The sequence below is a fragment of the Mercurialis annua genome, linkage group LG1-X, assembly GCF_937616625.2.
Source record: "Mercurialis annua linkage group LG1-X, ddMerAnnu1.2, whole genome shotgun sequence".
Lineage (NCBI taxonomy): Eukaryota > Viridiplantae > Streptophyta > Magnoliopsida > Malpighiales > Euphorbiaceae > Mercurialis > Mercurialis annua.
In genome coordinates this window covers 66,863,066-66,891,006 of record NC_065570.1, presented here as the reverse complement: position 1 = coordinate 66,891,006, position 27,941 = coordinate 66,863,066, and the positions used below count along the sequence as shown (strand labels likewise).

General features: G+C 31.9%; 5 protein-coding genes and 1 long non-coding RNA gene across 7 annotated transcripts; 3 read left to right on the top strand and 3 right to left on the bottom strand.

Annotated features, from left to right (window-relative positions):
* Positions 1-2,192: 2,192 nt before the first annotated feature.
* LOC126665328 (uncharacterized) lies at positions 2,193-4,637 on the bottom strand. Of its 2 annotated transcripts, XM_050358099.2 has the most exons (4): positions 4,531-4,637; positions 3,892-4,092; positions 2,498-2,810; positions 2,193-2,405 (listed from the first exon to the last, which is right to left on the bottom strand). In XM_050358099.2, exons 2-3 carry the CDS (start codon positions 4,072-4,074, stop codon positions 2,547-2,549), a joined length of 447 nt encoding a protein of 148 aa, XP_050214056.1. In that variant the 5' UTR covers positions 4,075-4,092; positions 4,531-4,637; the 3' UTR covers positions 2,193-2,405; positions 2,498-2,546. The 2 variants fall into 2 exon arrangements, with proteins under 2 accessions (XP_050214056.1, XP_050214054.1); XM_050358097.2 differs by having other exon boundaries at positions 2,193-2,810.
* Positions 2,743-6,827, top strand: LOC126665329 (uncharacterized). The gene is made up of 2 exons (XR_007637585.2): positions 2,743-2,833; positions 6,510-6,827. It is a non-coding gene; the product is annotated as an uncharacterized LOC126665329 (long non-coding RNA).
* Positions 6,828-8,071: 1,244 nt separating this feature from the next.
* LOC126656919 (uncharacterized) lies at positions 8,072-8,862 on the top strand. The gene has a single exon (XM_050351545.2). The coding sequence runs from the start codon at positions 8,131-8,133 to the stop codon at positions 8,647-8,649; it is 519 nt and encodes a 172-aa protein (XP_050207502.1). The 5' UTR covers positions 8,072-8,130; the 3' UTR covers positions 8,650-8,862.
* Positions 8,863-9,256: 394 nt separating this feature from the next.
* LOC126656910 (sugar carrier protein A) lies at positions 9,257-12,580 on the bottom strand. Its single transcript, XM_050351536.2, has 4 exons — positions 11,967-12,580; positions 10,846-11,165; positions 10,125-10,751; positions 9,257-9,886 (listed from the first exon to the last, which is right to left on the bottom strand). Exons 1-4 carry the CDS (start codon positions 12,112-12,114, stop codon positions 9,410-9,412), a joined length of 1,572 nt encoding a protein of 523 aa, XP_050207493.1. The 5' UTR covers positions 12,115-12,580; the 3' UTR covers positions 9,257-9,409.
* A 6,174-nt stretch (positions 12,581-18,754) lies between these two features.
* LOC126686830 (LEAF RUST 10 DISEASE-RESISTANCE LOCUS RECEPTOR-LIKE PROTEIN KINASE-like 2.2) lies at positions 18,755-21,441 on the top strand. The gene is made up of 5 exons (XM_056104970.1): positions 18,755-19,557; positions 19,684-19,758; positions 19,838-19,867; positions 19,978-20,134; positions 20,243-21,441. Exons 1-5 carry the CDS (start codon positions 18,852-18,854, stop codon positions 21,306-21,308), a joined length of 2,034 nt encoding a protein of 677 aa, XP_055960945.1. The 5' UTR covers positions 18,755-18,851; the 3' UTR covers positions 21,309-21,441.
* On the bottom strand, positions 20,871-27,815 carry LOC126686839 (adenylate kinase 5, chloroplastic). The gene is made up of 20 exons (XM_050381105.2): positions 27,528-27,815; positions 27,325-27,429; positions 26,757-26,885; positions 26,543-26,677; positions 25,918-26,064; positions 25,395-25,469; positions 25,204-25,297; positions 24,428-24,480; positions 24,168-24,296; positions 23,627-23,662; positions 23,480-23,560; positions 23,267-23,405; positions 23,035-23,114; positions 22,868-22,933; positions 22,584-22,613; positions 22,392-22,501; positions 21,928-22,065; positions 21,576-21,605; positions 21,458-21,497; positions 20,871-21,290 (listed from the first exon to the last, which is right to left on the bottom strand). Exons 1-19 carry the CDS (start codon positions 27,741-27,743, stop codon positions 21,473-21,475), a joined length of 1,818 nt encoding a protein of 605 aa, XP_050237062.1. The 5' UTR covers positions 27,744-27,815; the 3' UTR covers positions 20,871-21,290; positions 21,458-21,472.
* Between the last annotated feature and the right edge of the window lie 126 nt (positions 27,816-27,941).

Genomic DNA, 27,941 nt, shown 5'->3' with positions numbered 1-27,941 from the left:
TTTTTGGGGAAATTAGAAATTAAATTAGTAAAATAGAATAATTTTAAGATTATTTGCATATAAAATCTAAATATCTCGTGTTTATAGCGATTCAAATATAATGTTCAAAATTTGGATAAAAATGCCTTTTATTTTTATTTTACAGTGTCTCATTACCAACAATAAAACAACATAATTTAATGACAACAAATGCTTTGGCGCTAAAAAAATTAAAAAGCTAATTTTTTCTCTGCCAAGTCTAAACATTATACTCAAAAGGACTTTTTATGATCCTTAAATTTATATAAAGTTGGGTCATTAAATTTTAAAATCACCATTTAGTCAAATTAAAACACTAATAATATAATCTTCACTGGCAAAAACCTATAAACAGTAGATGAGTAGAAGGTCTTTTATGATATTTTTGACTTATATTTGACCAAAACGTTCTATTTAAACCAGTCATACAAAAATATATAATTTATTTTCAAAAAAATATATATAATTTATATAATATGTATTAATTTATAGTACTTATGTTAAATTTCATTAGACTCATTGCCTATTAATTTAATTTTTTATAGTATAATCTTTTGATAAATTATAGATTCAAAAAAAATCATTTTACCAGTCATTTTTTCTTCAAATTCGTTTTTTTGCTTCAATCATTAAAAAAGTTAAAAAATTTATAATTAAATTTTAATTTTTTTAATATCATAAGTTAAATTTTGAAATGCCAATTATTGAGATTATTTATAAATTCGACTAAAAATTAAAATAATTAAATTGATTAAAATTACAACAAAATATTAAATTTGAATATTATTATAAAAAATAAAAAATTTAGATAAAATTATAACAATTCGTCAACAACGATAAACCTATTAAGGGTCTAATGGGGACACTTGAGAAAACAAAAGAAATTGAAGACCATTTTGAAACTAAAAAAAAGGGGGATGGCTCCCCTCAAGTCCATGATTCCCTCCATTTCTCTTAAGTCCATTTAGATGGATGACACGTAAGTAAATCTTAATTTAGTTTGCTAATATTTTTATCATTTGTTGTCATTTTGTGTCAACCCAAATGAGCAGTGTTAGGTCTTCTTCAAAACTATTGGCAATTGTGATGCTAAATTGTCAAATTTAATTTCTAAATTTTAAAAACTAAATTGGACATCCTAAATATATATGTTTTAAATTATTTTCACCCAAGTAAAAATATTTTTTATTTGATCAAATGAGTTGTATCCTAAAAAAAGGTAAGCAAATATAAATGTAAGTATTTGTAATTTTTAAACAGAGGATGTAATTTCTTCAATAACTAAAGCAGGTAATCAGATATTGTTAATGCAATAAAACACAAGTTGTAGCCACGTACAGTAAGTGGGACAGCGTTTATTTTTGTGAATTTGCAGACCAAAGAAACACGTATATCGACCACCTCGGCTCGCTCTACCGACATAAATCCCCAAACTGTTACCGCAAATTGAGATGAGTAATCACAATCATTTATGGGCTTATAGCCATGCTGCCATCTACCACTCTTTCTAACAAACATGCCTAAAACTTGTCCATTTTTATGAACCTCAATCTAATCTTTTACTTTTATTAATTTTAAATTTGAGTTATACAATTATATTTCAATTAATAAGTAAATTATTTATATGAGTGAAGCTATTTATAGGGGTAAATACGCAAACGATGCGGCTAAAAAATTGTTCAAAACTGAATCTGCTACATTGTTTCACCTCTTTAACTAAAGAGACTGAATTACTCCATTTATCTAAAATCTTAAAAATTATATAATCCACCCGACCAAATTAGTCAATTAATTCAAGTTAACCGATAAAAATATAAAAATTAATACTTAAAACAAACAGATGAACAATTTAATTCAATTAATACAGTTATTCGATTCTTTAAAACTGCTAATCATAACCAAATAAAAAAAACTGAACCGATCAAACTAACTAGCCAAGCGATGTTCACTCAATTGAATTTTTGCTACAATTAAAATATAATTATACAAAACATGCCAACATGAAATTGACTTGGAAGACTGAATTAGGATGGTTGAAAAGATATGAATATATTGAATGAGTAGGCCAAAAAATAACTAAATCTGCTAGTATCATTTCATGCAAATTCTTGCAGAAAATGACATGACCACAAGATAAGAAGTGGAGAAGAATGGAAACACATGGGCCATCCTACTAGCTATAATACCCATTTTCATTGACTTTACAATCAACCTTTTTACATTATTAACGCCTTCTCCACCCTACCTTTGCCTACAAATTTCAGGCTCCTACTTGCAAAGGGCAGAACAGAAGGACCTCTAATATTCACCAATTATAATGAGTCAGTCACCATAAGGCTTCTCAGTTCTCACCAAGTATGTTGAGGATTTAGGAGTCTGAACAACTTCTGCATAAATCCAAATTGAGCATGAAATGAAGTTCAAATTTGGAAATAGCCATTAATTTCTAACAAGAAACCTTTGGTTTACTTGAAATTACCACTCGTCATATTATAAAGAAGACCCGAAATTTCAAGTTCATTATGTAGTCAATGTTCTTTTTTTTCTTGGTCCTCGTCGTACTCAGCATCGTCGTCGTCGTCATCCTCATCGCTTGCATCATCAAAAGACATACCAGGTGAAAGTTTCATTAGCTCATCTCTAGCATCATCCTCGTTTTGAAAGTCCAACCCATATTTTGTGTTTCTATGTTTAACAAGTAGCCATCGGAGCAGACGGTCCTCCTTGTTCAAATAATGTAGCTCCTTGTTGATGTTGGGTGTGGCCATCATTGTCATCTGCATCAACTGGCCCTGAACAAGTACAATAGAAGCAGGTGGGTACTTGATCAATCATTTTATAAATTGAAAGAAAACAAAAATGAATTATATCTGGAGTCAAATAGGAATGATCCTGCAGCAGAACAAGATAGATGACATAGCTTGAACTACACAACTATCATCAAATATGAGTTAAGCATCAGGATATGCTATTGAGCCTGCCTAAGTCTAATTCAATGGTTAATCAATCAACTAAGGTTCATTTCGACCCTCCAACTTGGAACAAAAGGTCTAAAAAGTCCAAGTTAGCGGTTTTGAAAAAAAATCCCCAATTTGTCAATTCGAGGTGAGTTACACCCTAATGTGACGTCAATTTGTCTTGATTGTCAAAGGTGGTAACTGACCCAAAATTAAAAGGTTGAGGTCTTTTTTCTTCAAGGCCACGAACTTACTTTTTTTTTATCTTTTGTCGCAAGTTGGAGGGTTGAATCAACCTTCAATGGTTAATCAAAAATAGTTTGGGGATGATATAACATCATACCGTAGGATGAAACTAAATACATGCAAAGATCCAATATAACTTGACTGAAGAAGTTAATTTATTTCTGAAAGAAAACTTCATGATACTAACCCTCATCTTTATCATTAAAAAAACTCAAAATCTCTAATATTATTTCTTTGATCGGCTCATCTCATTAGAACCAACACCAATGTGTGATAATATCTAGTGCGCAAAAGTACTATCTCATAATATCCTTTTCTAAGCGTAGATTTACATGATCACTGAATTTCAATGAAATGTAAGTCTTCGCATGGTCAATGAGACCTTGACCTCATCTAAGAAAAGGTTTATAAAATCCACTTGTCATACATCATAGACAGTTAAATACTTTGCTTTGTTCCATATCATATTGGGTAAAGCTCTAAACTAAAAGGAACAATATAGAATATGTGTGCATTGCAGCAATTAGCATACCCACTTACGAGTTATGAGAGTTACACCCAGCAAAATCACAATACACAATGCGCAGACAAATTAAAAGTAGGGCAGAAAATGAAAAATTCGAACATGAAAATGGAATTTAAAAGTAAACAAAATAAAAGAAGACTTTACCTGAAAATATCTGCTTTCACGCTTCTTAATACCATATCCCAACTTAATTTCACCAAAAGATCTGATATCAGTAATAACACCATTTCTATTTTGAACATGTTTCCCTACTCGAGCCGCCAAATCGATCAATGCTTCCTTCCTTACTTGTGGCTTCAAAAGAAGCACGCAATCATATAGTGGCATTATCTAATGCGTACCAAACTGCACCAAACGAAAAACAAAACAATCAAGCTTCCAATTAACACATAAAAAAATCCCACAATTTTACATTGATGTGATTTTTTCCCCTGAACTTATAATTTTTCAGATCTAGCTCTTTTCAAATTATCATACTAATGTAAGGCACTAACTATCTTGCACTGATGAAACTCATTCAGTGAAGAGCTGGTTTATTGTGCCCTAAATAAATTTATGCAACTGATTAACTTACTGATTTGGCAGTACTATAGCCAATCAGCTCGGCCAGCTGCAAGAAATCAAACAAACTCGAAATGTCTAGAAAAATTAGGTCAAGTTCAAATCCAACAACCAAGGTAGAAAACTAAAGAAACACAAAAAGATCTACAGATATGGATCAAGAATTTTGGGAACTATGCATTGAAAATTAATTGCAGAAGCAAATAAAAGAGAAAAATTTACCAGGGCGAAATTGAAAGACTGATGCAGCGGCGGTTAATGGTTTTTTTGATAATGGCATAAACCCTATCATCTTTTCGTTATATTAGTTTGAATGTTGGTTTCCATTCATTTTATATTAAAATGGGCCTGGCCTTTTAATAAAGAGAGGCTTCCCCAAACAATGAAGGATTTGAATTGGGCTTTTTATATAAAATACTGTTTTTTCTCTAACATTTACTTTTTTACTACCCTTTATAAATCTTTACTTTTCATACCAGCTTTTTTTTCTTTTTTATACTAATTTTTGAAAAACTTTACTTTCTATATTAACCTTTATTTTTCAATATTTTCTTTTATTATTTTTAATTTATTTTTTCACCATTATATTCCTGCATTTAATATATATGACATATTTAAATTTTAAATTTTTTTATTTTTTTATTTATTTTTGATTTTTTTGAATTTTGACTTTTTTTAACTGTTGATATTTTTCGGCATTTTTATATCAACACAATATCAACAACATTTAATAAACTAACTAATTTAAATTTTTAAATTTTTTTATACTTATTTTTATTTTTTTTCATCATTTTTTCAATTTAATTTTTATTTTTTTATTTTATTTCACGTACAATGTGGTCTTTTTTGTTAACGTTAAAATCAACTAAATATCAACATAACATCAACATGATATCAATACAATATCAACATTGTAACATTACAATAATTCAACATTATTATTTGTTTTTCACCAACGCTAAAATCAACAAAATATCAACCGAAAATCAACACAATATCAACACTGCAACATTATAATAATTCAACATGATTATTTGTCTTATTCCTCAATGTTAACATATCATTATCCAGTCTCAGTTTAATTTTTATATTTTTAGTTTATTTCACGAAAAGTATTATCTTATTTGTTAATGTCAAAATTTAAAAAAAAATAAACAGATTATCAACACAATATCAACATAAAATCAACAACACCGTAACATTACAATAATTTATCAATCAACATTCATCAACAAATCGTACTGCATAATTAAAAAAATGCAGAAATACAACCAAACACAGTAAAAATACAGAAATAACAGATATTTCTTCCATAAAACCATAAAATCATTTTATATAACATGAAAAGATAATCTTTATACATGTTTAATGATGAAAACTTACTATTATATAAAAAAAGTAAACAGAAAAAAAATTGCAGATTTGAAACAAAGAAGAAGAATAGAAACGATAAACTTCAGATATGATGAAATCGAAATAAAAAACAGAGATAGTAAAAACGAGCAGAGAAAATGTCTTCGATGGCGAGGTAAAGGTGTAACGGCGGAGATGGAGCGCGAAGAACAGATCTGAAGATGCCGATCTACTAAATTAAAGATGCACAAAGATGATTATTGAGAAGAAGAAGAAACTTCGTAAAAATTTGAGTTGAGAGAGAGCTGAGAGAGAAATATGAGGAGAGAGAAAATAATTATAATTGTGAGGGTTTGTTTGAGAGGAGAGGTATATATGTGAACTATATAAAAGATATTATTTCACCCGTGTACCGTATTTTAGAGATACAAAAGCCCATTTGAATTTGATAGATAAAATAAAAATAACATAATACTATTAATTTCATAAGTCTTTAACAGAACCTTGCCTTAGTGCATAACAAATTTGTTCATGTAGTTTAAAACTCGATTAAAAGCACCATAAATTAAACTGTAGTATGATTATGCTTTTTATGTTTTTGTGAATTTGTTTTAAACTAAAATATTCTATATAAAACTTTGTTATTTACTTATTATTTTAAAACATTTTGTTTTTTAATAAAAACAAAAAAGACCTACAACAACAACAAAACGCAGGAAAAAGGTGTGAGTGTAAAAATAAGTTGGCGAGCCACGTTTGTGTCAATTCATTTTGATGACACGATAAAGGTCGATATAAATACGATTCATTTAATTAATCGTGTTAAATTTGTTAACCCTGATACGCAGGGGCGGAACCACGTTCAGGCTCGGGTAGGCTCGAGCCCGGGCTGCCGTCGGAATTTCAAAGGTCTGAGGTGTGAGCGATGACAGTCGGCATGGAGTTACAGCAGTTCAGCCATGGATGCTGGGTGAACAGAGCCTGCCTTAGAAGAAGATGGAGAAGGAAGACGAAAAGAATTTTGTTTTTTTAGTTAAAAAGGGCAAATTTAGCCCTTTTCTTTCTACTTAAAGTGTATTTGGTCCCTAGCCATTAGTACTATCAGGAGCAGATCAAACGGTTACAAATAAAAGTTTCAAAATAAAGCTGCATATTGTCGGACCTCACTTTTTACACTCCAAAATGATTGAACTGACTAATATACCCCTTACTATTATTGATACTAATTGAATTTTAAATTAAAATATAAACTAATTATGTAGAAATAATTTTCAGTTTAATTATATATAGATAAACTATCTTATATTCCTAGAATTTTAGCAGTGTTTTTTATGAATTCAAATTTTCAAACCCAGTATCCAAATACCCGGCCAACAATTCTCAAATTTAATTATTAATTCTCTATGAATTTTTTGTCTATTTTTTTAAAAAAATTCTAGATTATGAATACATTTATTGTAATAATACTAAAAAAAATGTCTACTCTAATAAAATAATTCGGGCAAATTTTAACGCAATCAAATTAATTAGGTGTCGTTTAGCCCGGGCTGAAAATATTTTCTAGTTCCGCCACTGCTGATACGTTACAAATATAAAACATATTACATGACACGATAAGACACGATTTGACACAATATAACACATTAAGTTAAACAAGTGTCAAGACGTGATTAAAATGCTAAGTTAAATGAAAAAAATGATTAACACTATTAACATGGCTCGTTTAACCTTTAAAAAATATTTATAACATAAAATATAAATTTAAGCTGTTAACATCAAATTTATCGTATATATCGAATTATAAATTTTAAAAATATAATTGATTTTGTTTATAAATTAATATAATTAAATTTAGTTTATTTAAATTTTTTAAATTTAATACTACAATGTTAGTTTTTGTACTATACGCAATAAGTAGATTAGACGAAGAATAATTATTGGGGACTGTTGCGGCATGTCATTCGTGCAACAAACCAATCATGCGCTAGCCATGCAGAAAAATTAATGATATTAAATATGATAATTAAAAGATTTTCTATCGTAAATTCTCATTGGTTTGTTGTAAAAATGACGTGGCGCAACGGTTGGGTGGGATAAAGACTCTTAGACGAAACTCCATTAATTTATTTTTTATTACAAACAAGTTGGCACATATTCAGTGGACCAACAATAGCCAATACAAAATTCAATAATATCAACCGTCCAAAAAAAGTCGGTTGATGATACGAATACGTGTCTCCAATTATCCGAACCTGACCCTCTCATTAACACCTAAGCACGTGCGGTTTCCTATAAATCACGTCATTTATGTTTTAATATATTTAATCCCTTGTAATCCTTTTCCTTCTGTAAAATGAATCAGACATAAGGTGCAATTTTGTAATTATTCAACCGCTTCTCTATAAGTATAAATAGCAGCCTCTATGATCATAATTGTCATTACATTAACGATTAGCATCTAGAAATTGTATGGTTTGTAGAGTTGCAATGCCTGCATTACGCCACGAAGCCTCAGCCCTAACTCCTCTTCTCAACTCTCGAATCCGAAACCCTAATCGTACTTTTTCAAATTCTCGCCGCCGTAAGCCGGAAAATCTCGAGAATCTTAATAATCGCTATCATCGAAATCACCGGTCAGGTTCTCGCGCGATGGTGGCCAAGCTTCCGGGGAGAAACTTCGTAATGGGCGAGGTCAAGATCTTAAAACGCGGGGAAACGACGGAGAAATTTGTAACTAATCGATGCGTGTCCAAGGAAAATCGGAAACATGCGGATTTCATTTTAGGATCGACAGATAGGTTAGGACCCGACTTGAAGATATTACAGAAGCAAATTAGATTTGGAGTGGATGAGATTTATGCAGGATCAGCTTTTTCAGCGAATTCGCCGCCGCCGAGCTCTGTTCCAGTTCCTGATTTTTTAGGGAAGAGGAGTAATAGTACGGCAACTACTTATTTGCGACGATTATTGAGGCTTGAGTTGGTTTGATTAACAAGAATTCTGATGAATGATGGTCATGATTGTTTCCTTTATTTTTTCAAGAGGGAAGGGGTTGCAGAATGCAAAAGTTTTAAGTAGAGTTAGTTTGGTGTATATTCTTTTAATTTCTCTGCTATACAACAGTATTGTTGTGTTTGAGCTTCTACTTTGTATTAGTGATATGTTATGTTAGTATATAATAAAATTTAATTTTTACCTCTAGTTTCATCTTATGATGTTGATTTTTCTTCACTGAAATGATGTATTCGCCGAAGTTACAGTTACAAGATATTTTGTACTGAATCAACTCTGGAGATACTGCGGGATCCAGTCAACTCTAGCGCGATTGAATTAACTCCAGAGATATGCAGGACTGAATCAACTCCAGAGAGACGCTCGACTGATCAACTCTAGCAACACGATACTCTAGAGACACGCGTGATTGAATCAACTCTATAGTTACGCGTGACTGAATGAACCTGAAGCTAATCAACTCTAGAGATATGCACGACTGAGTCAACTTTAGAGATACCTGCGTTTGAATCAACCCGAGAGATAGGCTTGATTGAATCGACCTTAAGTTCAGGGTTAAAATGATTCAAATTAGACAAGTGGCTGAATTGAACCTTTTCTTTCCCTATTAGATACAACAAAGTATATGCACAACCTGTTCCTTATCTCTATACATGAATAAAAGTATTGTGTGACATGAAATCATCTGTATAAATGATGGGGGTTTTCTTAAGAAGTGAACCCTTTATTGCAGAGGCTATTTAATTCTGCTTGCAACAGCTTCACCCATTTCCAAGTTTTCCCTACTTTCATCAACTTCTGCTTCTCCTGGTAATATCTTTTTCCAGAACCAGTGTTTCCTCCATAGAAATATCATTTCTTCAATAGGAACTCCTTTGGTTTCAGGCAAGAAGAAGTAAACGAAGACAGTCATGACAGTATTCCATCCGGCAAAGAAGAGGAAGATACCGAACTTGAATGCACAAAGGAGGGATAGGAAAGACTGAGCTATTGCGAAAGTGAAGAAAAGGTTTACAGCCACCGTAATGCTCTGGCCGGCTGATCGTGTCTCGAGTGGAAATATTTCGCTCGGCACCGTCCAGCCTAAAGGACCCCATGACCATCCGAAAGCAACTACAAAGAGGCAAATCACTACTACAACCAACACTGAGAAGGTTTTAGATAGTTGCTGATTATCCCCAAACTTCAATCCCAAGATTATAGCTACTATTACCTGTTCCAGATTAGCAAGAAAGAGTATGATTAGGATCATCTGTATTCAATGGCTTCTACTAGCTACGATCTATATTGCAATGGAAACGTTGAATTGGAAAATGCTAAATGAAAAACGGTGAAATAAAATTCATAAATATAAAGTTTTTGAGTTTCAGAAGAGAAGGAAATGCAACGCCAAAACACAAGGACTCGACAAGTTTCCCTGCAATATAAGTTGTGATGAATGATCTGTATACCTGACATATAATCATTTGAATTCCGCCGCTGATAAGTAAAAACCTTCTTCCTAATTTATCAACTGTTGCAATAGAAATGAATGTGGAGGAACAAAGAACTGCTCCAGTCACCGCTGAGGAGTAGAGGGCAGCATTACTTCCAAATCCCATACTCTGAAACAGCACTGGAGCATAAAATAGAATTATATTTATGCCTGTAAGAATTTGAAACGCTGGCATGCATATCGCCATTACTAACTGCGGTCTGTTCCTCTTTTCGAGGATGTTTCTGAACGGATGCTTGATTGAATTAGCCAACTCACTTGCCTCTAACATGTCCTGAAATTCTGCATCGACCTTGTTGGTTCCTCGGATTTTCTCCAAGACTTTTCTTCCTTTTTCATGATGTCCTTGTTCAATTAAACTGTTTGGCGTCTCAGGCAGAAATAAACCTCCTACTGTCATCATTATAGCTGGAGCAGCAGCTAGTCCTAGAGAGAGTCTCCATCCCCATGATTCTATCTTCTGAGTTCCGTAATTTACCATATTCGCTGTGAAGATTCCGGTAGTAGTTGCCAACTGAAACATAATGTTCAGTCCTCCTCGGAGATGAGTAGGCGCCATCTCTGATAAATATAATGGAACAGCCTTCAAATACAAATGCAATTAGAGCTTAATCACTACATTCAAACAAAGAAAGCGTCTTGTTTCGCAGAATTAGCTTGAATCATAACATAAATACCTGATTTCCGAATCCTATGCCAATGCCTAACATGATTCGGCCTACGAGAAGCATTGCCAGATTAATAGCTGAGGCATTTAAGGCTGCTCCAATGAAAAAGCTGATACCTCCGAATATTATACTAGTCCGGCGACCGTATACTCTAGTAATAGGACTTGCCACTAGAGATGCAACTAAACCAGCAAGGTAGAGAGAAGAAGTAAAAGCTGCTAGCCTTTGGTCATCATATCTGCAGTAGTTGCTTTCATGTGCATGCTGCTTCTTCAGATATACCCTATGAAAAAATTTCTTAAGGAATGCCTCCATTGATGTCACTCCTCCTGTTAATAATTGAAGCAGACAAGGATCAATTCAGCAGAATTTAGGTTCTTTCAAGTCATACTAAGCATTTTCTTCTTTTAAGAAAGAGTTAAATGCAAATAAAATCATGCACTATAGCGTGTCTTGTACTTCAAACACAAATTTTTAATTTGTGTAATTCGAAACACGAGTTTTTAACATTTTTACAATTTGAACCACCGATTGAAAATTAAACCAATCGATATAGATGCGGGAACTCATCTTATCGTGCCTTTGTTTTCTGGATTCCGGTGTTCGAAATCAACACCGATTAATCAAATTTTCAATTAGTGATTCAAATTCTTATAGAAAAAAATCAGTGATTCAAATTATAAAGAAAATGAAATTTCGAGTTATAAATTGTAGAAATTAAAGTTGGTGCAGTTCATAATTTTATTTACATTTAAGCCTTTTAAGAAACAAAATTTGCATCTCAACATAGATTCACCAAATAACAACTTATTTTAGTTTCTACATCCACCAAATCTCAGTAAATAACCTGATTTTCATCATAAAAAAGAGTCAAAGACCTTATTTGGTAAAGAAGAAAGCAAAAGATCGCCTGTGATTCCAATTCCATTCCTACCAAATATTCAACTGTGCAGATTCTATATATGACATACAAATACACTTTTTTCCTTTTTCACTTTATATTTCATCATTTCCTTTTTGACACACATAACTTTAACCAAAATCAGAAGAATTCATAACTAGATTCTTGGTAGATTCTCACTCTAAAATCACAATTTATCATCAAAATTCACCAAGAAACAAAAAAGTACCTGAAATTCCAACATCATATCCAAAAAGTGATCCTCCAATGGCAGCAATAATACAGGCAATAACCACAGCAAAGGTCACTTTCCCTTCATATAGCTCAGCTCTTTCCTTACGTCCACCGGCCGGAGCCAAAGACCCTCCTCCTGCCATTTCCAGCTCTTCTTCTTCTCTAAATTTCCTTCAAAAATAAAAACTAAAACCAGATTTTGGCTTAGATGATGAAGAGAGAACAACCCACTGACCAACTTGAATTAATCATTTCATAATTGGTTTGCTTGTATAATGATCTTGGTTGGCTAGAAAAAACAAATGGGTTATGGTATTTTTTGCATACAAGGTAAGCATGATGAGAAATTAGGAAGTTTTTGTATAGTTTTCAGAAAATGGTTTGGTTTTTTTGCTTACAGATTATAACTCAGAGATAAGAAGTTTCTTATTTCTCATGAAAGTCTCTTTCTTTCTTTCTTTCTATTTCCCTCTATCTTAGCTAAAACAACAAAAGAGAAGTATGACATTTATGTAATAATGTTCTTAATGCTATGAGTTGCCTATTTATTAATAAATTAGTAGATCACCAAGCAGTATTTCTTTCCAATGACATTTTATGATGACTATTAAAAAAATTAATTTAATTTATAAAAAATATTTATATTTTAATTTTTAGTATAAATAATGAGGCTAGATATCATATTTACTCACTTAAATAATAGTTTCAATTTGAATTTTTATTATTACAAGAGATATTAAATCTTAGGTCCATAGATGGAAGTACAATCCCCTTGGATATTTCTGTGGGGATATTAGTATAATTGTTAGGGTTATTTATATATAAATTTTCTATTTCTACCGTTTTTTTTCTTCGGAAAATAAAATCTAAAACAACACTGTACTATGGAATGAAAGATTTGAAAAGGCTGGAATGTGAAATATCACGTTTTAGATAATATATTTAACAAAAAACGCAAAAAGAAGTGAATTTTTTTATACAAATAGCCATAATTCTTAATAAATATTATTACACACCTAGATAATCTATAGTAGCTTTAAAAATCTTAATGGAAGGCCAGAATTGAATAAAAATGACAACTCTTAAAAATCAATTCTTTGTTATTTTTAAAACTTAAGTGAGAGTGAGATTGAAATAAGATTTTAGATGGATATGATTTGATAGTGTGTGCTTTTCTAGGATGCATCTTCCTCCACTTGGACTGCATATTGTTTGATAGTTGTAACTTTAAACATAGGCCTTACTTGGTTGGAGGTAAATAGACTAGGGAAGTTGTACTTTCCGGGAAATAGCAAATTCTTTTTTGCTTGGTTTAATTTTTACATTTTACTTCTCGGGAAATTGGATGTTTGACTTCCCTTTGACTAGGGAAGTAACTTCCCTAGTAAAACCCAAGGAAGTAGAACTTCCCTAGCACTTTTGTTGTTTTTTCCTAATTTAACCTTAATTCTTTTTTTTTTTTTAAATTCAAATAAAAATATTTTTATTTATTTTAAAAAATATACTTATATTATTTTATAATTGTTATTTATAATAAATAAATATTTTTATTAAATATTTTATATTATGTAAAATTCAAATAAAAAAATATAATTTTAAAATTTTAATATTTAAAAACTCTCCTAAATAGTACTTGAATCGTAAAATAAGAGATAATAAGTAAAAATTAAATTATTTATTACTCGATTTTTAAATTAAAATTATTTGTTTAACAATATAAAAGTTATCAAAGGACATTTATGTCTTTTAGTTAAAAATATAGTATATTATATTAAAATTAATTTTATACTTTCCGGAAAATAAAAATTGAAACAAGTAACATTTATCAAACTTGCTGGGAAGTTAACTTCCCAGGAACTACACTTTCCGGAAAGTTACTTTTCAGAAATTGCAATAAAACGAATCAAGCGAGGCCATAGTTTGATTAATTTCTAAGTATATTATATAACACATATATTTGTTTAAGACAAAGTAGTAGTTAGCCACAAACCAAACTTATTTTTCTCTTGAACATGTCACTCACACCTTGTGCATAGCTAGTCAACAACCCACAAAATATTAGGATGGAAATTGCCAACTTGTCAATATATTAACAGAAAAATATATTTTTTTATTTTCTTTTGCTTACCATTCAACAATGATAATTCTATATATTAGCCAATGATCTCTAGCTCAGTTGGCTAAGGAGTGAGGCATAAGTTCCAAGGGTCCTGGGTTCAAACCCCCTTGCGGACAAAAAGGACGAAAAAGAAGCAGATTTATGAAGAAGACATCTGGAGCAGGCTCACACGTCAGAAGCGTCAGAAGCAGCGGCTGCGGCATCATTCCGTCATCTTGGCGAGCTCGGCGATGCATTACGTAAACGGTGTGGACGGCGTGAATGGCGAATTTGCACATATTTGTAAAAAGGGTAGTATGTATATATATAGCTTTGTTTGTAGCTTTGTAGATTTGTAGCTTTGTTTGTAGTAGTAGTATGTAATATCTATCTCTGTTAAAAAAAAAAAAAAAAGATAATTCTATATATTAATAATCAATACATCGTTGTATTTGATATAAAAATAAAGATGATTACATCTTTATATGATTATTTTATATGAAAATTATATAAATGGTGTCTGATTTTTTTTATATTTACTATTTTACTATTTAAATTTTTATTTATTGTAAATTAGTATTTTATTTTTTCAAAAATATCAAACAAATATTCTAGTTTTTTTTTTTGAGTCAAACAAAGCTCCAAACTAATTTGCTGGTGTAGCTTAGATTCCATATGTAAGTTTATCATTTATTCACAATTATTTTTATCAATATGATAACCAAAATTAAGCAAATATGATACTTTATTTTTGTTTATATAGTAAAGTGATGGTTAAAAAGTAGTTAGAAGTATTTGTTTAAAAGAAATCAATAAATATATTAAAATAATAACTCTTAAAAAATTAGATGCTATTAATATAATTTTTAAGGCATTATTTTCAAAAAAGAAAAAAACAGGCATCTATAAAAATGCAAGTAATTAATGATATACAATGTTTTTATGAGTAACGTTATTTAACCCATTTTATTGTACCACCTAACGTGTCAACAAACGAGTGGATCAATTTAAAGAGAAAAATTAAAATATATATTTTTAAATAGAAATTAAGCAAATAAAAATATATCATGTAAAGTAAATTAAAATAGATGGATTAAATAACGTTTCCTACTTGTATAGCATATATATGCACCCGCTTTATGGTTAGTTCACAATATTAGTATTTTCTATATAAAAAAAACAATAATAACAGATATTAGAGATAAACAACTATTTCCTCCGTTTTTTTAATTGTTTAGCAAAATATATTTATCTCTAATTATTTGTCTTTTTAGAATTTCAATCCGACTTTAACTATTATCTTCTAAATTTATCATTCTTTAATAAATTACTCCATAAGTAATTACAATGGATTTATTAATTAATAGGGTTATATTAATATTTTTCTTGTAATTTAAACTCTTTTCATTTGAATAACATTCAAAACAAATCCTTTATATTTTTCAAAAGTTCTAAATATTCTTTGATGTTATAAATTACACAAAAAAAACCATTTCCCCCGAGTGTGTACCGGTTCGATCCGATCCAACCTCATTCAACCGTAAATTTCGGTTGTTTACAGTTTTAGCCCGGACCACTGGCCGGTTTTCAGTTTAATCGGTTCGGCCGCTCCGGTCTGATTTTTAAAATACTGATTTATCTAGTTCAAATAAACAAAACAATAGTTTGAGGAAAAATACAATTGATTTGGTTAGTATGTAGGATCTTCTGGAGTGTAAATAACCGGAGCTGTGTTCGTACGTTAATATTGCTTGGAAAATGTTTTATAACCCACTAATTTCTACCAGTTTCTATTTCCGTCCTTACTTGTTAAACTCTCATTCGCTCAATTTCTTTTCCAAAATGCATATCTCAAAAAAAAAATTCAATCCCTTCACTCGTTTGTTGCCGCACAAGGCGGTACAATAAAATAGGCTAAATAAGATGGGTTAAATAGCTTTTAGTGAATTAGCGGATATTAAACTCCCTGGGTCATTAGGGTTATCTCGAATTACATAATGATCACTAAACTTCATTTTGTTACAAAATGGTCACTGAATTATACCTTTTATTACAAAGGGGTGTCACCCATATTAAACGCATCGTTTTCATGCTTAAGTTGTTACAAAAAGAATACTAAACTTTTCATGAATTACAAAAAAGTCATTGAGTTACACTTTTTACTGCAAAAAGGTCACTGAACTATGTACCTTTTTGTAATTAAAGCTTGCCAGGTAAGAAAAAACGTTGCGTTTTATATGAGTGACACCCCTTTGTAACAAAAGGTATAGTTCAGTGACCATTTTGTAACAAAATCAAGTTTAATAATCATTATGTAATTCGAGGTAACTCTAGTGACCCAGGGAGTTTAATATCCGTGAATTAGCTTAAACAAATTGAACTTCAACTTTGTATTATCTAGTTATGTTAGATTTTTGTTCATTGAAATAATAGTATTTACGAAATAATATATAGTTTCAAAATTTTCTTGGTTAGCACATTTATGATGAGGAAAAGGATCAATTGACAATCAAACCCTCAGTTTGTTCAATTTGTATCATTTCAACCCTGAGGTTGTTGGTTTGAGAGACATGCGCGATTGAATCAATCCTACCGTTGAAATAGTTGAATCCTTTTGTTTGAAAGAGTTAAGAATCCTATGAGTAATATTCTCTTCATTTTTTGATTTTTCTGATTTTGTTCATTATAGTAAAAAGAAAAATAAAATCTAATCAGAGTCTCTTAGATTGAATTACTATAATATTGGGTAAATTACTTAAACCCCCTATATTTTAATGAAATACACTAACTCACCCCTTATTTTTATAATTCCACTATGATTACACCCATTTGTTAATTTTTTCATTAGTCAACTTGGTAAAAGGGTTATATTTGACTCTTCAACTTATTTTTTATCCACTTTCATCCAAAATTGTCAATTTGTTTTTTAAAATATGAAATTAATTGTTTAATTTTCTAAAATAATAATAAATTTCAATAAACATATATTTATATGTTTATAAAAATATTATAAAATATTTATAAGATTTCAACAAATAAATTATTAGCTAATCACTTTGATGTTGAATATTTTTTTTGTGAGAATCATTTTATTAATCATATTGATATATAAAAATTACTAAAATGTGAGAATTTATGAATCTAAAATTTATCTAATATATCCACTTTTAATGGGATTTATTAAGAAACGCATTTTAGTAATTCAGTCTTTAAAATAATCTCTAATTTTTTAGATTTTTTTTATAAATTATATAAATATATATATTTTATTAAAATGTTACATAATATTTTAATTAAATTTATTATTATTTTGTAAAAATAAATAATTAATTTTGATAATTTTCGGATGAAACTGGATAAAGAATAAGTTTAAGAGTTAAATCTAATCTTTGGGCCAAGTTGACTAATGAAATTTTTTATAGACGAGTGTAATCATGTAATATATCTAAACATGAGGGATGTCATCATAGTAGATTTACAAAAATCAAGAGGTGATCACTACTAGAAAACAGCCATTTAGTGACAGAATTTTTCGTCGTTGAATGTTAGCGACGGAATTTCTGGTCATAAAATTTTACAGTGACGGAATAAAAAAATTTGCGACGGATTTTTTAAAAATTAGCGACGGATTTAAATCCGTCACTAATTTTTAAAAATAAAAAAAATTGATTAAAATCGTTAAATGAAACATTAGTAAAATGTCTAAATGTATTACTTTTAGCGACGAATTATAAAACCGCCGCTAAAAGTGAAATATTGGTTTTAGCGACGGAATTTCCGTTGCTAAAAGTGGCGGGACAATTTTTTAGGATTTAGCGACGGATTTAAATCTGTCGCTAAATCTGTCACTAAAATCCGTTGCTAATCGACTGTTTTCTAGTAGTGTGAGTTAGTATATTTCATTAAAATATAGGAGGATTTAAGTAATGTACCCTATAATATTTCTAATATTTTAAGATATTTTTTTTGTCTAAAATTTTGTTATGATTTCATCATTTGAACTATTACTTGGAAATATGGCATGCCATATACGGTACAGAAAAAGGCCAATCCAAGAACAACGAATTGTTCAAAGAAAACAAATAAATATATAAATCAATACATGTAAGTCGGGTTGTTTTAAATATTAAACATATTTTTGGGTCAACTAAAAAAATTTCTACTTCTACTTCTAGCTTTCTTGAATTACTTTCCAATTATTATTTATTTATTTATGTATATTATCTATTCTATTTTGAGTCACATCAATCATTATTAAAAAGAATAATATTTCTACTAATGAGCTATAGCTGAAACGGCTTGGACAATATACCACTCTAACAATAATTACACTTATTAATTTTAGAATTAATCTATTTTAAAGTCTCTCAACTCTATAAATTTTATTTATCTTGTTTCTGAATTTTCATTTGTCTTATCTGATATCCCTTAATTTTACGTTTTTTTAATCTAATCACTCAATTTTATGGTTTTTTTATTAATCTAATTTCTTAACTTTACATTTTTGAGAATATGAGAAAGTGAAAAATCAAAGTTCAAAGACAAATAAGACTAAATGAGAATTCAGAGACCAGATAAAAAAAATTATAAAGTTAAAGGATAAGATAACACCAAATGAAAATTTAGGGGTCAGATGAATAAAATCCGTAAAATTAAGGGACCTTAAAATAGAGTTTTTTTTTCTTTCTCTGAAACCTTAAAGTAGGGTAATCCTTAATTTTAAGTACATACCATAGTTAAGTATTAGTTCTTCTTCTCCATCACATATAGAAGTCAACTATAATGTTTTCTCTTATTCTTATAGTATTACTGCAAGTTCCCAATACGTGTGATGGTAGAAATACCATAAACCGTACTCCATGCATATCTTCTTGCGGCAACATCCGTAACATCAGCCACCCTTTTCGACTCAAATCCGATCCTAAACAATGCGGCTACGATAACAGCTTCGAGCTTTCTTGTGAAAACAACCTCACTATTCTTCCATTAAATTCTGTTAAATATCAAGTGCAAGCTATCGATTACTTTAACCAGACTATCCGTCTCAAAGATCCGAATGTGAACAAGGATAATTGCTCATCTATTCCTCTTCATTCTTGGGCCGATCATTATAGTAACAATTTTGTAAGATATGGAGAAACGATCAGTCTACTTTTCCTCAAGTGCACAAATTCAGTGAACGATCCTCTTTATGTAGACGCCTCTGCTTGCATTGATTCGATTGCTCGCGATTCAGGCGGCGGAGGAGGAGGAAGAGGAGGATACTGGTATGTTAAAGTTGGGCTCACTTATGCATCGGAGTTGGTAGATTTATGCCGTATAGAGCTGATAACTTTGACATCTTGGCCACAACTAAAAGATTTGCAAAATATTTCGTATTTGAATGTTCATGATTCAATGGCGTATGGATTTGAAGTTGGATGGGGTTTAACCTCCGATTTCTACTGCATCAACGTCGGTGCTCAATGTCTTCATCGGCCCGGTGGAAGTACGTTATCTTCTTTTTTATTTTTGAATCTAGATTTTACGATTATAAGAACATTTGTTTGTCTTGGTATTCATATCTGAGCTTTTTCTCGATATTCATTTTTTTCGTCTTGGTGTTGTATGGCAGCTCTACTGAATTTTGTAGCTGATGTGTTTGGATTTGTAGATGCTCTCCTCTTTCGGATACTAACTCCGGCGACCAGTAAGAACTCATACACTAACTAGCTGATGTGTTTGGATCTTTCATGTTTTGTTGATATTTGGTGTATTTTTCCTTGCAGTTGTGCCCCGATTCGATGCCTATATCCGTCGTAAGATATTCATTTATTAATTAATTTAATCTTTGAACATGGGCAGAATATGATTTTCTGCTATAATATTCTAATACTCTTTCTATTTTTGTTATTCTTTCATCACTTAGAGGAACCAGTGTATCGTATTACTTCACAAGGTAAGCCTCTACCACCTGCTGCTCTGCTTTGCTCATACAATAATGAAACTCAAATTCGTCCGTCTTGCAGTTCCACTTCCGATGATATTCCCATCTGTTCTCCTGTACTATCTTGCCATTCTAGTCGGTAAGAACTTCTTTACAGCGTGCTTTCTATCCGAGTTTTCATGAATCCATGCTCGTATCAGTTCATCAATTAACTCCTATTTACCAGCTGATGTTTCTTCAAATAATTTTGCCGCCCAGTATTGTACCGTATAGTATTATTCATTTGCGGAGCTCCCTGCACTTTCGCATTTCTAATGTATATATGGCACCGGAGGCATTTATCGATGTACGATAACGTTGAAGAATTCTTGCAAAGCCAAGCCAATTTTATGCCACTTAGGTATTCTTACTCGGACATAAGAAAGATCACCAATGGGTTCAAAGATAAGTTAGGTGAAGGAGGTTTCGGTTCTGTATACAAAGGAAAGCTTCGTAGCGGCCGTTTAGCCGCTATAAAGATGTTAGACAAGTCGAAATCTAATGGAAATGATTTTATCAGTGAAGTGGGTACGATTGGAAAAGTTCATCATGTCAATGTGGTGCATCTTCTTGGTTTTTCTGTCGAAAGATCACATCGTGCTCTTGTATATGAATTCATGGCTAATGGGTCTCTTGACAAGTTCGTTTTTTCTCAAGAACATGAACAAATGCTGAGTATTGAGAAAATGCACGAGATTTCACTCGGAATTGCTCGGGGGATCGAATATCTTCATCGAGGTTGTGATATGCAAATTTTGCATTTCGACATCAAGCCTCACAATATTCTTCTCGATGAAAATTTCATCCCGAAAATTTCCGATTTTGGACTAGCAAAATTGTATCCGACAAATAACAATACAGTGCCTCTCACGGCAGCTCGAGGAACAATAGGTTACATGGCTCCAGAGTTGATCTATAAAAATATAGGAAGTGTTTCTTACAAGGCGGATGTGTATAGCTTCGGAATGTTGTTGATGGAAATGGCAGGAAGAAGGAAGAACTTGAATGCATTTGCAGAGCATTTAAGCCAAATCTACTTCCCTTCATGGGCTTATGACCAATATAATGAAGGAAATGACTTACAATTAGGTGATGCTACAGAGCAGGAGAAGAGCATAACAAAGAAGATGATTATGGTAGCATTATGGTGCATACAACTGAAGCCAATCGATCGTCCTGCAATGAATAAAGTCATAGAGATGCTCGAAAGCGAGGTTAACGACATTGAAATGCCTCCAAAGCCTGCCTTGTCATTACTAGATCATGCAGAATAAAGATGGTATTATAATCTAAGTGAAAGCTCAGCATAAATCAAGAAATATCTGTAAAGTGACTGTAGAAAATAAAATAACAAGAAATAAAGTAAGTGATAAACTTGAATTAAGTTTTAAATTTGACATTGATGCATTTAAGTTTTGCATACCGTTTTCTTTACGACTCAAAATGCACCACTCAAGAAACCCCTGCAATATTGAATAGATTCAGTTACTATCATGAGCAGAATATGATCATTAATTTGGGAAAATGCGAATGTTACTTACCAGAATCCTGCGGCTTTCTTAGCTTGATTTCTGCAAGTACAGATTATAATAACCCGATCAGGTCAGAGATGTGATTGCATTAATAGACTGCTACATTGCTCAGAAATGGAAACAGTAAAAACGGGAAACACTGACATATAAAACAGCAAAACCATATTTTCTTTAATAAAAATAGGTTATTAAAATAAAGCTTTGTAGTTTTAGAAGCGTTTCCGAAAACAGTTATGAAATATTGATACGCAGCACAAGAAAAGTTTCCGTGCAATATAGATAGTTTATAATCCTACAAAAAAAATGAAACAACTTGGAGGCTATCCAAAACATGAGAAGAACAACAGTGAATTTTAGTTACCTTGATTTTCCCATGAAGAGATCATTTATATCATCAACACTTGGCCCTTCATTGAACGTTGACAAGATTTCATATTTTTCTCCACGTGACGGTAGATCTACCCTCTTATACAATTCATAATGGTTTGGGTAAGACATCCTGAAATTATTACAGGGAATTTACTTGTCAAAATTTCAGAATAATACATCAAAGAGGGGAACTTGCAGACGAGTACATAGTACATCTATCCATACGTGTCCGTGTACCTTGTGGGCATCTGTTATTTAAGTAGTTCTGATCTTTTTGTATGTGCAAGGCTAGATATGTCATTGAACTTTATGGACATAAAACAAATGTGCTACTCCAAGTAATAACTTGCTTAGATATGAAATTACATCTTTAAGGTTATTGAAAAAAGAAACTGCACAAATTAAATCACTTAGCTAGAGAAAGGAACAAGCTAAGATAAATTTTCTAAATTTTACCTGAGAGCTCCCATAATAGGATATTGAGTTCCCGCATAGTACAGAAGCCGAAAGGAATAACAGCTTTCAAAAGAAGCAGCATACTCCAGCCTCTCGGCTCGACCCATTGTCTGAAAAAGGAAGCAGGTTGATTAGGAACAGACGGATTCCTATTAATGCCAATTACTTAAGTTTGCTCATAACTCCACTTACTTGCATGATGCCACTTGAGCCAGGTAAGTCCTGAAATCAAAGAGATTAAAAGGGTTACAATATGTAGAAATAAAAATAAGTGATTTCCTTTTAATTAACGAAAGTTGGATTTCCATTAAGATCGGCGTTGGTGTAAGGTTGATTTTCGATATGCATATATGCAGCCCCATGACATGATTCAATAGAATTTAAAATAAGATATTTTGATCCTGGTTATCGTACATATATGCAAAGCAGGAGCATTTTATTCAAGGTGGATATCATTCCAGGATAAAGTTCTTGACCTTGAGTCTCGGGTTAATGAGAATAACTGGTCGAGTTCCAGCAGCATCTGTCATGGCCCTTAGATCCTGCAAGGTGGAAAAATAAAAATAAAAAGAAGATGCAACATAAACATGTAGTCCAAATATATGTCTTAACATAATGAACCATTTTCTTCCTGAAACCTTACATCTATGATACAATTCCCTACAGCATTTTGAGGAGCCACTAAGATAAACATGTCATCATGTTCATCAACTTCTTTTGCACCTTCAATTGAGAGGAAGGAACAGTGAAAGAATTTAAGATTCGCTAAATCATTACTGCACCAAGTAAATGAACACTGAAATACCAGATAGGAGAAACATGGAAATAAAAGCCTTGATAAAAAGAAAGGGAAAAGTTTTTATCTGATATCTCACCTACAGAACCGATCTTGATAAATGTCCCTAAAGCTCCATAATCTCCCCAATCCATAAACTCCAAGATCTTTCGGCTTCCTGAAAGTTGCAGTGGCATTCCAGAAAGTGCACCTTCCCCCATCGACCCTTGAACACATACCTGAAACGAAAATCTCGTAAGTAACCAAACAAATAATAAAACATTTGGCATATAATAACACAGAAGACAATTACCTTGACACGTTTTCCATCATCTGCAAAGGACAGAGCAAGAACTCGAACAAGTTCCATCAAGGTACCTATCCGATAAACATCCTGTGCATAAGAAGACATGGTTAAATCCAAACAGAATTTACAGGAAACTTGAAAGGAAGTCAATACCATTTCTGGGTTCAGCTCTGGAATAGCAATCTCCACCTGTCAATTGGGATCAGTGCATATTTAAGTTAAAAAAGGCATTTGGTGGGAACATGCATACGAATTTAAGGCTAAACAACAGTACTTGGTGTATCTGTAGCCACAATACATTTGATCTCTAGACTCTCAGAAAGAAACACGCACAAAAGCATTTTTTTTTGTCAAGCTAACAAACAAAATTTTGTTCCTTGATGTTGGTGAACAACAGTATGAACCGAATGTGAAGATATGCTCTGTATTGTGTTTAAAAAATTGTTCTATACTGTGTTAACAATAAGTGTGTATGAAAGATTTTAAGGCTGTTGCCTGCCTATCCTCCAGCATTGAGTCCTTAAAATAAAAAATTCTAACGATGGCCTCTATTCAAAGCTAAATAGCTACGTGCTTCAACAAATGTAATAAGAAAAATAGTACATTGTTTCTTGAGTGCCAACAGATTGCATATTATTTGCTAAATTAAGGTTATCAAACCCCAATTATAAGGAGAAAAAAAAACATTTCTGACCTTTAATCGTGTTCTCCCATCATTTACAGCTCTTTGAGCGGCTTCTAGAACATCATCATAGAAATAATTCCGGATTTCCCTGGAATGAGGAATGTTGTTTAACCTAGTAGGAATCCCTCTCCATTTATCCTGCAGAAGACTAAGGAAAAATAAGATAAGACATACACAAATTACTAATTTGTGGCCTTTATTAAAGCCAATACACATTTGAAGCAAGAAAACAACATGTTTAATTGTACAGTTCAGCTTTAACCGCTTACCTGGCTAATGGATGCCTGATTAGAACTGCTTTCACTTTTAGGTATTAGCTTTTCTGAATGGAGGATACAAAATGGTAAGAGCTTGATAAATTACAGAAAAGAAGTTGAAGTTAACAATCGACATACAGTGCAAAGTCATATAGGCCATTCAATCATAAGGCTAAGATCAAAGATTCACACATACACTAGATGAAAAGCATTAAATTTGAAGCTGCAAACATAAGAACAAGCATAGGTACATGTCTTTGACGAGTTCATTTAGAATATATTAGGCCGACTAATAGCAGAAACTTGCTGCCAGCCTGGATAATGGGCCAGGTAAGGAGCTTAAGCAAATGGAAGAGCATACAATGGCTTTAAAACTTATATCTTGAAATGCCTGATAGCCTAACCACTTTAAATTCTTAATTAGGTAGAAAATAAATTAATTGATCTTCCTCCAAGAACTATGATACTTCCTCTTTCATGAGCACCAATAAGACATATTTGTATGGTATAGATCCTTTAATCTCGTCAGAAGCTTATGTTAATTTATTGGTTTTCTGAATCCTGAAGCCTTCTATAAATCATATTCAAGAACCTCGGTCACTATCAAAGTCAATATTTAGCTGATTCAGGAAAATAATGTTGGCCAAAGTATCAATTCAAGAACACATCTAAAACTTTCACTTCCGGACCAATGGACAATGAATAAACAACAAGATGAATATAAAATCCAATTAAATAAATAAATATGATACAAACTTTCATAATGAATTTTGAAATCCAAGACTTACCAGATTTATTGCACTCCTCTTTATCTTTCAACACTTGAGACAGCAAAGAAGATATCTCTTTGAAAACTACATCTTTCGAACGGCTTCCATCAATCTACATTTAAAGAAAAAAGTGCAATAAATAAAATACACTACAAGCAAAGATAGATGATTACTAGATGAACAGAAACAATAGTAAAAGATGAAATTACCTTCTTCATGGTGTTAGAGTAAGTAGAAGAAATTGCTTCTGCATTTTTCTTGTATATGTCAAGACGTGCCTTCACCTATGCTCAAATTATAAAAAAATCTTTTAAGGTATGGTATATACAAATTTAAGAGAGAACATGTGAGTTTCTAAGTCGAGGGTACATAATTCAGGTCAAAGTCTCTCTTGATGACTTACTTCCACAATTAAAATAAACAAACTTCTCTTATGCAAATCAGAGAAAACAGAACATTTGATGTTGACTAGCTATTATCACTCCTTGTCCCCCTATGCCTAGCATATCAGGGCTTATCACAATATTGTTAAGCTCTTATTTTATATTAAAGGTATTGAATGAATAAATAGCTCATAGTGACAGGATGAAGAACATGAACAGTTAGTTTTTTGTACCTGATCCATGCTACCCATGGTTTTCAAGAGTATTTAAGAAATGGGATGAAAAGCAACAAGCACAATACAATTTTATGGTGTTTATGTAAGCATATGCATGCAAATTGATATCTTACTTTTTCCTCAGTGTCATCAGGACGGGTAATAAGTCTTGCTTTAATCTCCTCACTCTCTGGAAGGAAATTTTTCATGTGGTAAATCTTCCCTGTCACTGGATCGAGTCTTCTTCCAACACATCTGTCTATCAGAATTTCATCAGGAACCTGAGTAATAAAAAATATATGTTATGGATAACTCTTGAATCATGATGAAGTGAAATAATGTCTTTGTAAGAGTTTGAAAGAAACAATACAGGCATGCAATAAGATCTATATCAAGAAATGTATATGAACAAGAGAGAAGTTTTAATAGATGCAAAACAGAGCTGGGATATCAAGACTGCAATCAAGTACTTATATAAACATATCATTTTAACTGATAGCCAAAACTCAAAAATTGGTTCTAGCTACTTCAAACATATAGTCTTTTGGAATTTATGGTAGCTTTACGAGAGCTCAATTTGAACGTCAAATATTTGAAAGTTTTGTTTATTGTGGATAGCTTTCATAGTAAAGATAACGTAAGGAGATCTTAGCAAAATGCACATATAAAAGATGGCTATAATTTTACGGTAGGAGAAAGGAAGGAAGATAAGGCATTAAGCATATTAGCAAGGATAATATCAACAAGCATTTTACATACATCTAAGACAATGTAAATATCTGGTCTAATCTTCAATTTTTCCAGACTTTCTGCTTGGGAGAAGCTTCTTGGGAACCCATCCAGAAGCCAACCATTTTGCTTTACATCTTCGCGAGATAATCGGGAAGTAACCATCTACAAACAAAACAATAAATGCCAGAGTAGGGAAAAATGGAAAGAGAAGGATTATGGAAGTTGGTGCTTTCAAAATTACAGCAGTCACAATTTCATCAGGAACCAGTTGGCCAGCATTCATGAACTCCTTAGCTTTTTTCCCGATATCTGTCCCCGCAGATACCTCGGCCCTCAGTATGTCACCAGTTGATATGTGTACCAGTCCAAACTGCAGAATCAAGAGACAGCAGATGGAGTCGTAAAATTAATTGCTTCAATATGAAAGATCAACCTTAATAGACTCTTTGCTAGGGCCAAAAGGCAGCAAATGCATTACTATAACCCAACTTCTTACTCGGTTGGGAAAAGGGACTAACGTTCTTTTATTAGGCACAAATCGATGCCTTCCATATGCTTGGAACGTTTGAGCAATTAATTAACGAAATTGAAACATGAAATGTGCATTGACTATTAAATTAAGGAAGTTTAATCAAATCATTAAAAAGAATAGCAAAGTAGTGATAGATTGGGTGATTAAGATGTACTTAAAAATATTCCTGCATTTATCTAAAACTCAGACAGGACGCACACAGAAACTGTTCAATTACAATTACATTAAATAATAGATTATCATATTTACATATCAATTAGAAGAAAAGATAAATTACCTGATTAACAATAAGTTCACACTGAGTACCTTTTCCTGACGCAGGTGCACCTGATATCATAACCTTCAATGGCTCACTGGCTAAAGAACAATTGACTCTAAATCTCTGGAATGCATGCATGATTCCAAAAATGAGCACAAACCCATTAAAGCAGACTCACTAAACATAGTAATAAGAACGTCAACTTAAGAAAAAGGTGAAACCTTGGGTTTTGATTTTCTTCTGAAATGGGTGTTGGGGTTGGAAGCAAAGGAAACCAAGCGGTGAAGCTGATGACGGTGGGATTGAGAAATTTGTTGGAAAGAGACGGAGAAAGAAGGAGAGGAAGTGGAAAGAGGTGAGATAGATGGAGTTGGAGATATATTAGAAGTAGGGAGTGCAGAGAATTGAATGGATGAGAGTGATGAAGTGAGTGACATTGTTGCTCTTCTTCAAAATTCAGAGATTTTTGTTTTGTGTTTTACAACGAAAGAAGGTACCAACCAACGGATTTAACGGCCACCACAGATTCTTTTTAATTTTACATAATATTTTAATATGTTTAATTTATTTTGTGTGGCTGGAGGGAAATTGATGGTATCAACGGATACTTATAAATTTTAGCTAACAAAAAATAC